We start from the raw sequence: 20,001 nt of genomic DNA on the forward strand, positions 1-20,001 counted from the left end.
AGCTTCCTTATCTCCCCACATGTCTGCCATATGGTCATGAAGGCACGGCAACTGTGGCTGTTTCTGCTGTCCCTGTTGTGTTTCATTCTTTCCTAATTTACAGTAAAGGAGTATCAGAGATGGAACAGACCAGGCAATAACCTCCTGAGTTTTGAAAAGTAAAAAGAGAAAAAACAAACAACTACTAGAGGTCTGGTAAATAGAGTTGGTTATAGAGTGGGCCAGTGACTGCAACAGCTGAATCCAATGAAGAACCAGCCCTGAAGATTGACCTACTTAACCCAGATCAGAAAGGTACTGACCCTGCAGCTGACACACCACATCCTATAAGCAAGGGAGTGGCTCCCCCTTAAGCTATGTTATACCAAACCCAATGTGAACTTAGCAGGGGGAGTGTTTCCTAGCAACTGCTTTTTCAGTGTTTGAACACGCTCTACCTAGGGATCAAGATGTACAAAATGGATTCCTGGTTTGGGAAGTTGTTAGACTTCGGTTTTTGCTACGCTTTTATGCTAACCATGCCTTTGTAGAAGCTTTAAAAATGGAATTGTACTAACTGTGTTCCTCTCCAGCCCAGATCCCTGCTTCATCCAAATCCTGCACGAAGCAAAGTTCTTCAGAAGGTGGGACCACCATTAGCTTGGGCTCCAGAAGCTCTCAACAAAGAAGGGACCCCCGAGGTCAGAGGAGGAAAAAACTGAGAAGTGTTGGGTTTTGCTTGGGGAGTGACCCCATTCTCACAGCTTAAAAGGGCATTACTGCCCAGGCAGTACATATTAAGTGTGTACACTGAGCAAGCAAAATGTAGTAAGTGTAGCTGGAGCCATACTGGAGGATGTCAACAGGTTGGGAATGAAGACTAAAGAGTCTAGACCAGGGGTGGGGAACCCTACAGCCTCAAGGCCACATGTGGCCCTCTAGGTCCTCAAGTGCGTCTCTTTGATGGAATCCAAACTTCACAGAGCAAATCCCCTTCATAAAAGGATTTATTGGACTCAGTCAACTTGGACTCAGTCAAAAGGCTGAACCCAAGGACCTAGAAGGCCACATGTGGTCTGGAGGCCGCAGGTTCCGCACCCCTGGTCTAGGCACAAAAAACTTCCTCAAGAACATACTTTAAATTGGGTTTGTTTGCCTCCAGGCTCTCCTCTCCCCCATCCATCTTCACATACAGTCAGGTTAATTTTCCTAACACAGCTTTTCATCCTAACACTGCCCTTCTCCAAAGCCTTTAATGGTTTCCTATAACCTACAGGATAATCTCTGGTCTCTTTAGTTTAGCATTCAAGACCCTCTGTAATCTATGTAGCCCCTTTCTCACTTTCTGGTCTCATTTCCCGCTTTTCCATTACTCAAACCCCTCCTGCTAGCCAGATTGGCCTAGAGTCAGCCCCAGAATCAGGAAGACCTGGTTTCAAATCCCACCCTGTGTCCTGGGACTATATGCACACTATATATGAGTGCGGGCAAATCACTTCACTTCCCCAGAGCTCAGTTTCTCCACCTCTAAGATGGGAATTATCCTTATCCTACCTAATTCACAGAGTGGGATTGTGGTTATGAAAGAACTTAGAATAATTACAACTGACATTTATTTTGCATTTCAATTTTTGGAATCCAGTTCACAGACAAATCCCCAAATCTCAGAAGTAGAAGGGATCTCAGTCAATCTACTCCAACCCCTGTGTGAACAGCAGTCCCTCTAGAATATTCTCAATAAGAGGTCACCCAGCTTCTACCTGAAGGTCTGCGGTGATGAGGCATCCACTGCCTTGCAAGGCAGTCCATTCTTCTGTTAGTTGTCATTGTTGGGAAATTGTTTGTGTTGAGCTGAAACCTATGTTTGCCACCTAGATCTCTTCTCTTGGACTTCTTCCATTTGGAAGGTGAATGACCACCCTTCAACTATCTCCTTCTTTCTTCTGGCTCTGCTACGACTAGGTGTTTAACCTTGGACAAGTTGCAATCTCTCCAAGCCTTCGATTTCTCATTTGTAAAAGCAGGAGGTTGGACCAGATGACCTCTAAGGCCCCAGCTAGCTGATTCTATGTCTGCATTTATGTCTGTGACATCTATAAAATCATTATATTAATTATAGCTAACACACATATCGCCTAACACACAGTGCGAGGCACTGTGCTAAACACTTTACAATCATTTGGCCTTTACAACAACCCTGAGAGGAAGGTGATATTATTATCTCCATTGTACAGATAAGGAAATTGAGGCAAACAGAAGTTAAATGACTTGCCCATAGTCACACAGCTAGGAAGTATCTGAATCCACATTCGAACTCGGGCCTTTCTAACTCCAGTCCCAGCATTTTATACACTATGCCACCTAGCTCCTCTAAATTTATGTGCCTGCAATAAAGGAGTGGTGGAACTTTTATTCTGTGAAAATTCAAAAAACCATTATTAGTGACTTAAGTATACATCTTCACTGAAGATAGGTGCCCCAGGAGGCATCTACTTGTAGTAAATCTGAAATTAATTAATGATTGTCCTCCCCATCCCTGCCCAGATTTAGAGAAATGTTCTTTCCATTTTCCACATCATTTATTTGAAATACAGCCACACTCATTATTTTTTTTTTCTGAGCTTCAAAGGGAATTTGAAAGGTCATTTCCATTTTCTAATGAAATATTTGCCTGTTTCCTGAAGGGTGACCAGTGGGAAGAATTCTGGTCACCGCTCCTATTGCTCAAGTACTAGAGAGATAGTACTTTCCTTTCAGGTCTACCAATTCCTCCAAACAACCAAACTTTAAAAAAAAGATTTATTTATTATTTAGCTAGAGTGGAAGTTATGTGGTTCAGCAACTCACTGTTAGAAACATCAGAATTCCTGAAAACTTCTTAAAAAAGAAAAAAAAAGAAATGTATTCAAATATCTAAGCAGCAATTCTGCTCTCGATTTTGTAATGTCCTATAGATGTTTAACTAGAAGTAATGTAAAGGGAACAGGAGGATTTTAATTTTTTCCATATGTTATAAGCCGGGTTGTGCTGGACCCAGCTCAAACTGGCTTGCCAAGAGCCAGTTGTTAAATGTTCAGAGTGAGCTTTTACAACTCCGAAACTGGCAAACATTACAAATCAGGGCTTGATTTATTTATTTATTGTTGATTGTCTAGACTTGAGAAAGTGATGGAGAAAATGTGAATAATGCACACTAAACTTGATAGTGTGTTTATGCACATTTCACATCCTCTCCCCTCCAAAACCTGGTTGTTAAACATTTACCAACACACCCTTGCTGCACCAATGTGTTGATAAACTCACAGCAATTTGAATTTGGCAGGAGAGACCACATGTGGGCAGACGTGGTACCTTTCTTAAAAGTCTTAAAGAATCACAGCACATAAAATTAGCAGCCCTGTAGTCCTAAACTTAATCTCAGGGTTCTCCTCTGTCCAGTGGACGAGATAGTTTACAGAGCGAAGCAAAATTAAGAATGTTTGTGGTCAAGAAAAAGGATGCTTTTCTTCTGGATAAAACTAAGTGAAATTCTTTCAGAAAATGGCAAACCTCTCCTCAACTGTTTGGTGTGTAGTAGTAGAAAAAGCAATGACCTAGGAATTGGGAGACCTGAGTTCTAGTCCTGACTCAACCATAATTGATCAATCATTTAATTAACAGACATTTATAAAAGTGCCTGTTATGTGTCAGGCACTGTGGCAGGAGCTGGGGATATGAACAAAAATGAAGCAGTCTGTTCTCTCCAGGGAAACAATATGTATATAAGGAAGCAAATCCAAGATCTATAAGGATAGGGACTGGACCTGGGATTTCACCAGTATATGGAATTCCTGGATGAGGCAATTCCTACTATCCATGCAAGTAGACACTTTCTCTCTAACTTATATTCTTTAAGAGCTGCCTAGAATGGTTAAATGGCTTAGCTAGGGTCACACAGCCAGTTAAATATTGGAGGTAAGATTTGAACCCAGGTCTCCCTGATTCTGAAACTGGCTTTCTATTCTTAATGCACACTGCTTCTCTAAGATATACTATATCTGTATCTATCTATCTATCTGTATATATATGGAAATAATATATTTGTTATAACATATAAATATATAATATCTTTATAGAAATATAAGTAAAAAGGAAATACTATATTTTAAATAAAATATAAGGAAAAATAAGGAGCTAGAAATATATTCTTGTAGGGGGAAGGCATTTATTGGTTAAGAGTATTAGGAAAGTCTTCATGGGAAGGTGGGGCATGAACTGAATTCTGAGGGAAATTCTAGATGTAGAAGTGAGGAAGGAATGCATTCCAGATATAGGGGAAGAGTCCGCAAAAGAACCAAAAAATGGCAGATGGGATACTATGTGGATTATCAAGAAGACCAGTTTGGCTGGACTTGGGCGCTAGGGGGCACCATAGTGCATACAGCGCTGGGTCTACAGTCGTGGAAACCTGCGTTCAAAGTTGACCTTAGACACCTACTAGCTGTGTGACCCTGGGCAAGTCACTTAACTTCTATTTGCCTCAGTTTCCTCAATTGTAAAATGGGGATGATAACAGGATTGTTGTCAGGATCAAATGAGATAATATACATATGTACATATATACATATGTATATATATGTATATATATATACATACTTTTATATATATATATATATATATATACACACACATATATTTTTTTTTGAGATAGTATTTGTAAAAAGAGCTTAGCATAGCACCTGGCACACAGTAGGCTCTCAATAAATGCTTGTTTCTGTCTTTCCCTATTCCCACTATAGAGTGTGTTTAGAGGAATAATGTGTAATAAGTCCAGGAAGGTAACTAAATTGCTTTGGGACCTGGAGCAGTGCTCAGTGCCTTGAGCTATAAAGTGAGGGCCACTGGGTTAGGGGATCTCTATGGGCCCAGATAAAAAAATTATTTGCTTTTTTAATTCCACAATCGCTTAGCTTTCCTGCACCTCAGTTTCCCCATTGTTGATTCTCACAGCCCGGGTCAAATCCTGGCCTTTGACATTGGTGCTTAGGTTGCCTTGAGACCAAACTAGAAAATCCTGAAGCCTGGTTCTCCTCTATAAAAAAGATAACATAGAGAAGAGATTGGGACTTGCATTCATCTGTGCCAGAAGGAAGATTAACATTCCCATCTGCATATCTGTCTAGATCGTTCCATGATCTGGGAAGAATTAGAGCATATCAGTGTGCCCAGACTTCATTTCCTTTTATTGCCTCCATTTACTTATATCCATATGGCATCAGCAGGGGCTCTGGTTTTCTAGGAATGATGACTGATCAAATTATTTCTTGTTTCACCTTTATCATACTTTACTTGTAATTGCTTCCTCGGCACTGGGCCAGTTAGCACGTTCAAAGTGGCCAAAACCAGGGGTTTGACATTGGTCCAGACTAGTGAGCTTAGCACTGGGAAAAAAGCATTATCTCATGGCTTTACACAGAAGTCCTAGGTAGAGCAGCTACCTGGTAAATGTGTGCTCTTAGATACGGTAAGCGTAAGGAGGAAACCAGGCGGGAGAGTAGGGATGGTTGGGGGCAATTTATCCTCGTTGCTGGAGTCGACTCTAAGTATAGCCTCATCTATATATAGAAGAGGCAGAAATTAGATTAAGGTAAAAAAAAAATCCAAGAGCTCTGTTTATTTGTCCTGTGAAAAGGGAGACTGTCCCCAGGTTTGCTGGAGGGCAGCCACGTCTCAGAATAGTTTTCTTAGCAGATAAAGCATGAAAACAGGAAATCATTATCCAAACACTAGGAAGTTGGCTCAGCGAGGAAACGTTTGCTCCCTCTGAAAAGATCCCCTAAAAGATCTCTGCGGCATTATTATTCTTTGCTCTTGTTTCTTTTCATCTTCTGGTCAAGGGAGAAGACGGTAGGTATGGGTACCATAAGAGCAGGAAATAAACGAAGGAAATCAAATACTCCAGACTTGAAAATAGACAAATCATATTTGGAATCACAAAATTTCAGAGTTTGAAGAGATGTTAGGGACTATCTAGTTTCATTTCTTTACTTTACAGAAGAGGAGACTGAAAACCAGGGAGAGGGAGCCGTCCAAGGTCACACAGTTCACATGTTCAGGGAAGCAGGCACCTTGGGTTCAAGTTCTAATTTTGCCACTTATTAGCTATATGACCTTAGACAATTCATGCTCCTTCTATGGACCTGGGTTGTCTCCTCTATAAAATGGGTAGGTTGAGCTAAATAATCTCTATGGTTCTCCTACCCCAACCCCCAAGTTCTAAAGTTTTATGATTTTTTTTTCAGTTTTATGATTTTAAGGGCATAGCCAGGATTCCTGGTTTCCAGTTCTGAGCTTCTTCTCCTAAGTCATACTGTCTCTAGCTTGCACACTTCATGTGAAAACAAAAATTATGAAGTCATCACATAAAAAAAAAAGTGCCAATGATTACTGAGTTGGAAGTTACCTTTGACATCACCTACCACAACTTCCTCATTTTACAAACTGATGCACAAAGGGGAAATTAGCTTGCCCAAAGGAGCTCCAACTTAAACCCAGATTTACTGACCCCAAGGGCAGTATTCTTCCCACTAAGCCATGACTTCCATTCCGATTTTCACTTTGTTCTTTCTGGTTTTTCTGCATAGTTGGGGTGGCCCCAGCATGGCTGGTGGTTAACAGTCCTGCCTTCTAGAAGGTATACGAGAGGTCGCTAAGTGCTTAGGAGAGCATTGGGCCCATCGACTTGAGGCTGCCCTCTGATGGAGTAGGGCTGGGTCAGCTGGGTTGGAGAGATGACATTCTCTTTAAGTGATTATTAGTACTATGGTACCAGAGACTTCTCAAAAGAGATGCTGCTCATTGGATTGAATCAGAATCCTGGCAAACATTCGCCAACCAATGTTCACATGTATGCCATCACCTAGGAAGGACTGAATTCGGCTTTGGAAGAAGAGTCCTTAGCTCACTTGTAGGAGGGAAGGGAGTAGACACACTCTCCCTTCTTGGGTTTGTCTACACTACTCACTTTAGCACCTGGTAAGGCAAGGAGCATCTATTAAGCACTTACGATGTGCCAGGCACTGTACTACGTGCTGGGCATACAAATAAAGGCAGAAAGACAGTCTCTGCCCTAAACGAGCTTACATTCTAATGGCGAGACAATATACAAAAGAGGCCTGAAAGGCTGGGGGGCGAGGAGAGAGAAAGTACTCTTGAGGGGTATGGTAGTAAAGTCTTAAAAGTTGGGAGGGAATGAAGCAAGGACATCTGGGCCTGTCCTCAAAATGGAGGCCCTGGGAGGAACTCACCACATTAAGAAGGGGAGGGGAGAGACTGAGGGATATTCCAAGGTGAGAAAGTCCCAGGCACTTAGGGGGTTCTAGGGTCAAAGGGCAGCTGAGTAATGCTCTGGAGGCCACATGCAAAGTCAGGAGGGCTTTGAAACACGGATAGCCCAGGCCCATCTTCAAAATGGAGGCACTGGATGGAACTCACCAAGGTAAGAAGGGAGTTAGAGAGGCGGAGGCAGGCTCCAGGTTCTTTATGCGTGGACAGTAAGGATAGGTCATCTCCCCATCTAAACTTCAATGTACTGGAGAAAAAGGACCATGTGCTACACTTTTTGTGTATCACGCTCATTCCAGATAGTACAGTACCATTCCTGAAGGTCCTCATTTTGGATAATGATAATTAACATTTATATATGCACAGCTAGGTGGTGCAGTGGATAGAGCACCAGTCCTGGAGTCAGGAAGACTCATCTTCCTGAGTTCCAATCCAGCCTTAGACACTTACCAGTTATGTGACCCCGGGCCAGTCACTTAACCCTGTTTGCTTCAGTTTCCTCTTCTGTTAAATGAGTTGGAGAAGGAAATGGCCAACCACTCTAGTATCTCTGCCCAGAAAAGCCCAACTAGGGTCATGAAGAGTCGGACACAACTGAAATGACTCACAACAACGAACTTATGTTTATGTAGGATTTAAAAGTATATAATAAAATGTATATTAAGTATATGTATACATATATATGCATAAAATGTATATTCTATCTATTACCTCGTTTGAACCTCACAACAGTCTTACGAGGTAGATACTACAGGTATTATACCTATTACCGAGATAAGGAAAATTGGAACCCAGGTTTCTTGAAGTCCCAAGTCCATCATTCTCTCCATTATTCTGCCTCTCAGAAAATAAATTATTGAATATCTGTTAGTCCCTTCTTCTTTAAGGAAGATCCCCTTGTCTACCCTCAAAGGGCTGTTCTCTGCCTCCCAAAGTCTGCTGATTAATTAGATATCTAGGTGCACAGTGTATAGAGTGCTGGGCTCAGAGAAAGAAAGACCTGAGTTCAAATTCACTTCAAACACTTACTAGCTATGTGACCCTAGGCAAGTCACTTAACTTTTCTGCCTCTGTTTCCTCAACTGTAAAATAGGGATAACAACAGTATCTACCTTGTAGGGTTATAGTGAGGATCAAATGAGGTAATATTTGTAAAGCATTTAGTGTGGTCCCTAGCATGTAGTAGGCACTCTATAAATGCTTAACTTTCTTCCCAGCTCCCTGGTCCCAACCCAGATGCTTTTCCCTGGTGGAGAGCAAGGCAAGAATTGCTGTAAGCCTGTACATATCAGCAGTGGCCTGCCTGCAGCCAGCTTCCTTATCTCCCCATATGCCCACCAAATGCTGGGTCACTCTTCAGATCAGTTCAAAGGACGCTTATTACATGCCAACTGAATGCAAGCATTGGGGACACAAAGGCCTGAAAGTTTGTTAAACTGAGGTTGGGATACCCACGTCTCCTACTTCAAAGCTACATGACCGTGGGCAAGTCATCGAATCTCTCTGAGCCTCAGTTTTCCTTATCTTTAAAATGGGGGATGATCACATCTGCATTATGTAGGCCACAGGATTGCTGTGATGATCAAGAGGAACAATGGACATAGGATGCTTTGCAAACTTAAAAGCAACATGCAAATGTTTATTACCATCACGTTCAATCTTCACCACAACTATGTAAGGAACAGCATATAGGTATTATCTTCTTATTTTGCAGAAAAGGAAACTGAGGCCTAGTGAGCAGCGGTGACTTGCCTGAAGTCACAGGCAACTCCTTTTGTATTTTGTATAATCAGTCAGTATCCCGGTCTTCTGATTTTGCTTTCTTTCCTTTGCATTCGTTTGTATAACTATCTCCATATGTCTCTCTTCCTCACATCTGTCATTCTTAGTTAAACTAGAGTAGTACATTGCATTTTTAAGGGTAGTTTTGATTGAGAAAATCAGTGAAATCATCCTTCCCCATTTAAAGTGACAAAGTGTCCTGATCCATGAAGGATTTGAGGGCAAACCTTAACCAATCAAGTACAGGCTTTCAGCTCGGTGGGAAGAGTCCTTGAATGAAATGGAGCGGAGTTGAGCGGGAATGAGTTTGGACATGCTGAGGAAATGTGGTCATGCCCTAGAAATCACTGACCAAATGCTCTGCAGAGATAGTTGAGAACCAGAGTAATTCCAGAGATGAGGGCAGAAGCAGTTCTAGGAAACCTCGGAGGAGGAAGAAGCTTTGGCTTTGGCCTCAGCCTAAATCTCCTTCCCCAGCCTCTCTTTGGCTCAAGGAGGACCTCAAAAGGTGCGGAGGGTTGGGATTTCCCATCAGTATCCTAGCCTTGTACACGAAGAGAGTATTAGCAGGGTGCAGCTCAGGGAAGCAGATTCACCATGAAGATCCAGCAAAGACACTAAACTATGCCTAGGGGGAATCTCTTGAGCACTACATGAAGGGGAGAAAAAGGACTTAGGTCCTTGAGTCCACCTTTCCCTGGATTCTCTATGTACTGGTGGAAGAGTGTGTGGAGTTGTGTGTATGATGTTTCGTACCAACTCTTCTTACTATATCACCTTAGTGAATACCCCTTTTTAAAATCAGCTTAAGTCTGTCTGGCTAAATAGACAATCAAATGACAGTCATGTTGGGAAGCACACTGGTGGGGGCTCATGAGCTGTAGCCCTAGAAAAGGCACCTTCCAATCCCTCAAGGGTTGCCCTAGAGACCAGGAGGGACATATATAGCCACCAACCCAACCCACCAGCGTGAGTATAACTTGGGGTAGTAGCTCCAGGACATATGTTATACATTGATATAGTCAAGTTTATGAGGTTTCTTGCAGCACTGAAATTATATATTTTTCTTTTTAGTTATTATAACTTTTGTTTTTACATCACCTTCATTTCTAATATAACTCTCCACCCTCCCCTCCATAGAATTGTCCCTTCTACAAAAGATAAAAAAAGAAGGGGAACAGCTAATTAGGAAAACTCATCAACACATCAACTAAGTCTGATAGTATACATAATATTCTACATCATTAATCCCCCTGGAAAGAAGAGGAGGTACATTTTTTCCTCTCTTCGGGACTAAATTTGATTATAATTACACAGTATTCAACTCCTTTCCTTATCTGTTTATTTATTTTAAAAAATTCTATTATGGTGTCAGTCTGACTCCAATCTCTCACAACACCTTTTTTTTGTCTACTCTAAATTCCTGCCAACTGGATTGCTGTCCATCTCTCATTCTCATCCTGTCCTCTCCCATTCTGTCTTTGCTCCCTCTGTCCTGATGTCTCCCAAATGTTTCCTCCCCCATCTCCATTTGTGTGAGTCCCTCACGTCCTTCACAGTCCAGCTCTGGCACCACTTCATCCAGGAAGCCTTACTCAACTGAGGGCAGGCACCATTTCCTTTTTATATCCCCAACATTCTTCACAATACCTGGCATATAGTCAATGCTGAATAAATGCTTGTTAAGCATATGTCTTTTCTTTTCATTTCAATCAACACATACTTATTAAGCACCTATATGTGCCAGGTGCTAGGGATACAAGACAAAGAATGAAACAACATGTACTCAAAATGAGCTTATACTCTCATGGGTGAGGCATGAGAAATATGCAAATAAATTTATATGTACAATATATACAAATAAATTTAACATTAATCATAATATAATATAATAAAATAATAATGTACAAATAAATTTATAGATATCTGTACATACATGTGTATATGTATATGTATACATATATACCCACACTTACAAGCTTTCATATGTGTAAACACATATATGTATCTGTATATACCAACACAGACAGACAGATAGACAGATAGATAGATAGATAGATAGATAGATAGATAGATAGATAGATAGATGGATAGTTAGACAGGTGGATGGATGGATAGTTGGATGGATGGATGGATAGATAGAGAAATAATAGAAGGATGGATAAATGGATGGATGGATAGATGGATAGATAGAAGGATACATAGATAGATAGACAGATTCTCTTGTAAGCTCCTTGAGGCCAGGGGCCATGTTTTTACCTTTTTTTTTTATCCCTAACACTTAGCACAGTGCCTGGCACGTAGTAAGCCCCTAACAAATGCTTGTTGACTTGCTGACTAGATCTGAAGTAGTTGCCTCCCAGGACAAGCCCTGATAACAATGGCTAGTGGTTTTAACAAGGCTTCAGGGTTGGGTAGACACTTGATATGCATGCTCACAACAAGCCTCTCTTTCCGTCCTATTACACTGGAGAACAGTGTTATGAATCACACCTATCTCTGTGTTCCCTGCACTCAGCCCTGTCACTCGTATGAAGTGGGCCCCTAGTCAACGTCCGCCATTGATCCTGCCTGCCAGTTTATCCCCAGACCGTACCTGTAATACTGTAGCTCTAATTCCAGCTGCTGGACGCACATCTGTAGATGTAGGACTTGGGTGGCTTGGGCTTCCAGCTCCCTCACTTTCCCCAGGCCGCTCAGTACTGCCTGCCTGGCCTCTTCCACTTTCTTCCTCATTTCTGCCTGCTCCTTCTTGAGGTGGCGGTTACAGTCCTCAGAGGCCGCCAGGGCCTCCTGGCACTGCCTTAACTCCTTGGCCAATTCCTGATTCACTTGAATCGCCTCTTCGATCTGACCATCCCTGGAGCTCCGGATCAGCTCCACTTCCTTTAGCATGCTCTGTAGGTCTTTGGTGGGCTGGGGGGTCCCATGGCCTGACAGCATCCTGGGCCCAGGAAAGCAGTTGCCATCTTGCTTGTGACTGGCATGGCTCTTCCAGAGTCCCACCTACCAGGGGCGAGATAGGGAGACAAAAAAGCTTCTGTTTCATATTGGAGTTTTAACACTTTCCCTCACCCTCCTACTCCATTTTCAGCCAGTGGCATTTTCAGCCTCTCACTTCATAAACTTTAACATCCATCTAGCACTTTCCAGTGGACAATGTCTCTTTGTATATATTATTCCATTTGATCCTTCCAACAACGCTCTGAGATTCATCTTGTCCAACCATCTCATTTTACAAATGAGGCTAAGTGACTTGCTCAAAGGTAATGGCAGAGCTGGGATTTGAACCCAGGTCCTCCAAATCCAACACTCTTTCTATTTCCACTATAGTGTATTGACTTTCCAGAAAGTGGATCATCCTGTGATTTTACAGATGAGGAAATGGAGGCCCAAAATGGATCAGTAACTGACCCAAGTTCCTAGAGCAAATATGTAACGGTGCTAGGACTTTAGACCAGTTTCTCTGACTTCCAGGCCAGTGCTCCTTCCTTGGCTAAGTTCCTGGTCAGTTGGCTAAATGCTCTGTCCAGGTGCTAAGGCATCTGCTTGATTCAGAAAGAACACACAGACTAACTTCTTGGATGGCTGCTTTGAACCTGAGAGAAGTGACCGAACCACCAGATGAAGGCATTTTATCCACAGGAAGTGAAGATAGCAAGATAACTATAACTAACCATTTTTGTTGTTGTTACAGCACACAGCACAAAAACATGCCTTGTAGAATAGCTTTTTATGGCAAATTCAGTTTGGCTGGGGAGACACAACTCCATGGGGAGGAGACAGAGACCCTGGGGCACTCTAAAGCCTCTCCACTGTAGAGACTGGGAGAGGAGGGGTAGTGTGGGTCTGGGAGGGAGCTTACCTGAGGTAGGATAGCTGGGGAAGAAAGTGTTCTATTTGGTCGTTTCCTATTTTAACTAATTATTCTTACTAGCAAAGTATGAAACTCAGTTATTTCCACCTTGACTACAAGCATAGACTGCAACATAATCCCATTGTCCTGGGACAAAGCTTGGTCACCTTGCTTAGATAAGGTAGCATCTTTTAATTCTCTAAAGGGATATATTGTCCCACTCAGAAGACTGCATAAGAACTAACTTCATTTTCTTCTTTCTTGGAAACAAGCTTTCATGCCACCTCCTAGCATCTCATCAGTATGCTGAGTATACACCAGCTATCATCTTCATCTCCCCTGAACTGCACCCTCACGCACTATCTCTGTTTCTTTGACTCTGATCGGTAAACTTTTGTCTTAACTTCTCTGGAGCCAGCCTCCATAGCACTTCCCAGTCATCTCTATACTAGGTAGTCACTTCCGTACCTTCCCTCACTTCAAACTCTCCTTTATTGTGTTTTCTTCCTCCATTAGAATGTAAGGTCTCTGAGGGCAGAGATTGTCTTACCTGCATGTATTTGTACCCCCAACACTGCCTAGAACACAGTAAGTGCTTAATAACTATACTATGTTCCTTCCTTCCTTCCTTCCCTCTTTCCTTCCTTTCCTCTTCCTTCCTTCCTTCTTTCTTTTCCTTCTTCTTATCTTTCTCTCTCACCCTAGTTTGTGGCCCCACTTTCTTTTGGTCCCATCCTTAAGGTCATGGTCTATTTCTCAGACCTCATCCTTCCTGACCTCTACAGATTTTGACACTGTTCATCAGCCTTTCTGCTTGGACACTCTCTCCTCCCTCTGCATTTGTGACACTGCTCTCCTCTGGCTCCCCTCCTACCTCTCTGACTGTTTCTGACTCTCCTTTGTTGGATACTTATCAATGTCCTGTTCTTTAGCTGTGGGTATCCTCTAAGACTGTCCAGGGACACCTTGTCTTCTCCCTCTACACTTCCTCTTTCTTGGCCTTTTCATCAACTCTGAGAGGTTCCATCATAATCTCTGTGTAGATGACCTTGAAATCTATATATACTTTCTCTCCTAGTTCTGACCCTCATCATCTCTTACTTGGATTACTGTAAGGAGGCAAAGCCTTCTCCTGAGAGAGGAAGTAGAGAGGGTGACGGAGGGAGCTCAAGGAGAGAAGAGGAAGCTTGCGACTGAGTCTGGAATGGTGGCTTCCAAGTAGGTCTCCCTGCTTCCAAGGAGGCAAAAGAATCTTCCTACCACACAGGTCTGATTATGTCACTCCTCTAATAAAACATTTCCAGTGGTGGCTCTCTATTGTCTTCAGAATAAAATACAAACTCCTTGCCCTGGTATTTAAAGTATTCACAATCGGGCTCTGTTCAGTTGTGTTTGACTCTGTGACCCCACTTGAGGTTTTCTTGGCAAAGATACCAGAGTGGTTTGCCATTTCCTTCTCCAGCCCATTTTACAGATGAGGAAACTGAGGCAAACAGGGTGAAGTGACTTGCCCAGGGTCATACAGCTAGTAAGTGTCTCAGACCAATTTTGAACTCAAGAAGATGAGTCTTCCTGGCTCTAGTCCCAGGGGCTCTGTGCACTATGGCACCACCTAGCTGCCCACAGGCTCTAGCCTACCTTTCTAGATTTATTTCACACTACTCACCTTCATGCACCATATGTTTCAGTCAAACTTCCCTACTTGGTATTCTCTGGAGCTCAGAATTCCATCTCCTACCTCCCATCTCAGTTTCTTTGCATGGGCCACCCTCTAGGACCAGAATGGACTTTCTCTAAGACTCAGCTCTGGATGCCTTTCCTGAGCCCCCTAGGTGTTAGGACTGTCTTCTTCCCCCCAAATCTCTTTTCATTGTCATATAATGTAACTGCAGGATGTAACCTTCATGAAAGTAGGGGCTGCTTTGTGTTTCCTGCCTCTAGCAACTAATTCAATGCCATGAACACATCAGGCACTTAGCAAGCTTTAATTAAATTGCTGAATTCTAGCCAGCCTTTTTGTAGTAATATCCTACTGCTGTCTGATTATGAGATGCCTCTCCCCATTCTGTACTGTGAATGAATGAACTAATAGAAAAGCATTTATTAAGTGTTTATTATATGCTGGAGATTATTATAAATATGAAAAACAGTGTGCTGTCCATACTTATTTTTAAAATTAAAATTAAAAAAAGAATTCAGAATTATTTTGCTCAGAAATATCATACTCATTTTCACCTCCCCCCCGTCCCTTTTCTTGGGCAATCCCCCCCTCGTCTGAAATACACACACACATATACATATACATACCATATATATATACACACATGTACATACACATGTATATGTAAATTGGTCAATAAATATTTATTAAGTGCCTACTATGTTTCAGGCACTATGCTAAGGGCTGAGGATATACAAAAAGGCAAACACCAGTCCTTTCTTTCATGAAGCTATCTAATGAGGAAGACAACACACAAACTACATAGCTACATACATGTACCACATGCAAACTACATAGCTATGTACACAGGATAAACTAAGGGTTGTTTCAGAGGGAAGGCACCAAGACTGAGTGGGACTGGGATAGGCTTCTTGCAGCAGGTTGGAGAAGCTGAGACTTGAAGGAGACCAGGGAAACCAGGAGGAGGAGGAGATGAGGAAAGAGTTCTAGGCATGGGGTCGGGGGGTGGGTGAATGGGGGGGACAGCCAGTGAAAACACTCAGACTCAAGAAAGTGTTGTGTTCAAGGAAGAGCAAGAAGAGCTGTGTCACTAGATAGCAGAATATGTGTAAGAAAAACAGAAATGTCCTCCCCTCTTTTATAGAAATTCTACCTATCTTTCAAAGCACAGGTCAATTTCTCGCCATCTGCCAACCTGATTGAAGCCTTATCACTCCAGCCTTTGCTAATCTCTCCCAGATCGTTTTTGCCCTTAATTACTCTCTAATCAGGGGAAAAAAATTATTATCTATGAAACAGCAAACTCTTGGAGGGCAGGGACCAGATAGCTTGCGTATCTTACATGTTTAGCATAGTGCCTACCAAAAATATGTTTTGATTGATCATCCTGAGACACTTTGGACCTGGGTTCAAACTCTAGCCCTGCTATTTGTTACTTCTGTGACCCTTGGGGCCAACCAAGTTACTCCCTCCTCCTCGGAGCCCATCAACTACTTGAAACTAGTTATCTTGTCCCTGCTAAATCCAGAATTGGCCCTAAATTTGAATTATAACCTCTCCTGTCTACTGCCCAGGTAACTTTAGATTAAGCCAACTGGCCTCTCTAGGCTTCAGTTTCCTCATCTATAAAATGAAAGAGTGAATCGATCAGATCAGGGGTTCTCATATTTTAGAAATTACTCGAACCCTATTCAACAACAACAACAAAATGTGTTATGAGCCCTCAGGGTAATTTAATATACAAGTTGTCATATTTTTTTGTAATTATTTACCACTTAAGGTGAAGTTAAAGAATTCTTAGCTTGAACTCTTTGAACCATTAAGTTCCCAAAAGGTTCAAGGACCGCTAAATGGAAACTACCGTATTAGATGACCTTTACGTATCCCTTCAGCTAGAAATGCTGTGTCTGTAGGAAGCCACTCATATTTCTCAGTTCTCTGACCTTTAAGGCCCTGTATTGTGCAGTTTGGTCAAAGGAGAAATGGCCTGAGGAGATCTGGATTCAATTTCCAAACATGCTGCTTATCAGTCAGCATAACCTTGGGTAATTCACTTACCCACTCAGCCACAGCTTCCTGATTTGTAAAATGGAGACATTAATGCTAGTACTACCTATCCTGAGGTTGTATTGTGAGGAAAACATCTTGTAACATTGTCTATAAATACCACTTGAAACCTTCCTTCCGTATGGCAGGGGCAAAAAGCCTGTAGAAACAGCATAAATGAAGTCAGCATTGAAAGGCAACAAAACTGATGAAATAACAGTGTTAGCATTGTACTGTCAAAATATGTCCCTTTTTTCACTGTAAGCAATTAATAAACTGTTTTCGTTTGTGTTCGAATGTACTTTGCAAAGGGGCTTTTTTGGGTGTTTCTTGGCAAGTGTCCGTCTGTTGTGTCAAAACAATGGATTTATCACTAAAGGGCTTTATGAAAAGCTATAGCACTTGGTTCATCTAGTCATTCCCCAGATGTTCACTGATATGCCAGGCTAAATGTCAGGGAAGACAATGATATAGGCTGTAGCAAATAATTCAAATTGCCTGGCACCCCAGCTTCAGCTCTTCAATTAGGGGCAAGGGAAAGAAAAGTTTAATGTTGAGCCTCTGGATAAATGCAGTATCGTATAAGTTACTAGCAGGAAGGGGACCCACTGGGGGTGTTTGTCTTAGATCGGATTTCAAACCAACACACAAAAGACATTAAAAACCACAAGTACTTTCCTGGAGATTTCAGTTAAATTTCTGGCACTCAGTTAAAAACAACACACATAACCCTATGTATTTCTAAGAAATATTTCCCAATTGGATCTAAAACTGATGTTATGTTATAGTTAGGTGGTTTATTGCTATGGTATATCTTCTCCCAACTCAGAAATGTGAATAAGTTTAAGAAAAGCCCTGATCCATTTCTACCGTGTTTTAAAAACCAGCCTGTTAACCCCAGCACTAGGGCGAATACTTCCAAATATGCAGCAGATCATTCACGTCCCTTTGGAGTCAGCATAATATTTCCCATTGAATGCTAGTCCTACATCAAGACCTGGGATTCCCTCTCACTTCTGACATGGAGAGCTATGTGACCAGAGCATGCATGTCACTTAATTTATCTGAGCCTCAGTTTCCTCAAGTGTAAAGTGGAGATAATAATAAATAGTACCTGTAGTATCTGACACAGAGCTATCGTAGGGCTCCAATGAGAACACTTTCAAAAAGCACAGCAAATCTTAAAGCACTATACAAGTGCTAATCATATTAGTCTCCTTTTGAGGCCTCAATTTCCTCATCTGTAAAACCACAACTTTGGTTTAGATGATTTCTAAGGGTCATTTTTGACATTCTACAAAGAAGTCGCAGATCAATGAAACAAACAACTTGTTCTTAGCTCGCTTTGTTCACAAAGATTTAACAAGCCACTTTTACGGGGAGCTGTGGTGAGCCTGGGCTGCAGTTTGGACTTTGTATTAAATACCAGCTCCTTGTATTTCAGCATGCTAGAAGCACTGACCTCTTCTTTCAGCACAATGCAATGCTCAGAAGGAGCAGTCCCTGGCCTTAAATCTGGGCATAGGATCCCAGCAATTCTCTGGCTGAAACACCAGTTCCATTTACATGGTAGGGATGAATAGTTGGGTCATGTTGACATCACTGAATTATTTTGTACTTGAACTTAAACTCCCATCTCTTCAAAGTTTTCTTAACTCAACAGAGGACTCTACCCCGTGCCAGGCACTGCCCTCAGAGCTAGCAGAGGCCCTACCTTGTGAATTCTTGCTGCTTGGCTCTCTGATCACACAAATGCCTCTGATAGACAATCTGTAGGTGAACAGAATTCCTGCTCACACTACCCATGTGCAGTGTGTAGCCCAGCAGGCGAAAGGAGGAAAAGTCAAAATAGTTAATTCTCCAATTTCAGAAAAAGTGTGAATCAGAAAATGTTTAGAGAGAGGACAGCTCCTCCCAGGTGAGTTATGTGGAGGAGGAGTGGGGCTATTCATCATTTTTTTCATGGGAAGACTAGTAGTGAAGCTAGATTGATGTAAGCATCAAAGCAAACATCTCAAACCAAACAGAACACATACACAGAAATATTATATATAATTATTAATTATATATTTCAGTACTTCAACGGATTTGTGATCTCATCTATGTGGGTGTCCCTTCAAGGGTGCAGTTGGCAACCAAGGCGTCCTTGCCTCCCCATCTTCGTAACTCTTGTGTCCATGTCTTTCAGAAATCAGGTCCACTTTGGGAGCTGGGGGTGGGGGGAGAGGGGAGGAAGAGACAAGGAAGAAAAAGAACCTTCTAGTTCTCTTGACATTGTGAGGATACTAATGGAAACAAAGAAAATGAGATGGGCTGAGACCTGCAGCCTTGGAGGGACCATGCACAACGTGGATCAACTTCAAACACGAGGCATTTGCAGAGCTGCAGGTTTGGGTTTAGCTGCCACTCAAAAACTCCCCCTAGCAAGGGTACCTTTCATGGCAATTTATAGTCTTAGAGAATTTCATGGGGGCACGGAGAGGAAGAAACCATTTATTAAGAGCTCAGTATGTGCCAGGCACTGTGGATAGAGGGGAGGTGACTTACCCAGTGACACGCTGCCACTATGTGTCAGGGGAGGTATTTGAACTCAGGCCGTTCTAGCTCTAAAAGCAGATTGCCATCCTCTATAACACACTGCCTCTCGCTATTCCCCTGGCTGAAAACAATGACGCCTTCAGATGACGGTATAGTGAGCTTCTAAAGCACTTTCATATGCCCTGGTACTCACGAACTCTGCGAGATTGGCAGGGTTAGCTATTATTACATCCATTTTCTAGACAAGGAAACTGAAAGCCAGAGAAGTTAAGGGACTTAGCCTGGGCCAGACAGCTCATTAGTGTCAGGTTGGGTATAGGCTCGGGGTTCTGCCGGCTCCTAAATCTGGTGTTTTTTCCCAGCTCACCAGGATTCTGATGCCCAAGAGATAACCAAAGTCAGAGGCCTCGGGGGCAGTCTAACCCTTGGCAGCATGGGACTATCTAGAAAAAGCTGTTAGGACCGAGGCGCACTGTACTGGTTTCCCTTCCTCCTTGGGCCCCTCGGGCTCAGCCCGCTCACCTGCAGTGCCAGGCAGCGTGCGTCGCTGCTCTGGAGGGCGGCTCTCATGTCTTCCACCAGCTCCCGAAGGCTGGCGTTCTCCTCCTCCAGCTTGGCAACCCGGTCCTCCGCCTGCTCCAGGGCCACTACCTCCTCGTAGCACTCCCTCGAACAGCCCGCAGAGCCCGTGCAGGAGACTGCTGTGGCTGGAGGGGAGCTCCTTGTACGCCCGGACGCAGCCGGGACAGCAGACGCCCCGGGCCGCTCCCGGCGCCGGCGCAGGGGGCTGCGCAGC

The 20,001-nt window shown here is 42.7% G+C and overlaps 1 protein-coding gene across 4 annotated transcripts in view; it reads right to left on the reverse strand.

The window, feature by feature from the left end:
• The window catches only part of EFCC1 (EF-hand and coiled-coil domain containing 1), an 87,882-nt gene that overhangs the window by 66,815 nt on the left and 1,066 nt on the right, over window positions 1-20,001 (reverse strand). For all 4 annotated transcript variants that reach the window (XM_078152245.1, XM_020981221.2, XM_020981220.2 and 1 more), the window contains exons 1-2: window positions 19,728-20,001; window positions 11,681-12,090 (exon numbers count right to left, since the gene is read on the reverse strand). The exon at window positions 19,728-20,001 is cut by the window's right edge. In XM_078152245.1, the coding sequence (XP_078008371.1) occupies window positions 11,681-12,090; window positions 19,728-20,001 (684 nt within the window). The remainder of the gene's footprint in view (window positions 1-11,680; window positions 12,091-19,727) is intronic.

This window comes from Phascolarctos cinereus, unplaced genomic scaffold, assembly GCF_003287225.1.
Source record: "Phascolarctos cinereus isolate Bilbo 61053 unplaced genomic scaffold, phaCin_HiC Scaffold_4;HRSCAF=312, whole genome shotgun sequence".
Taxonomy (NCBI): domain Eukaryota; kingdom Metazoa; phylum Chordata; class Mammalia; order Diprotodontia; family Phascolarctidae; genus Phascolarctos; species Phascolarctos cinereus.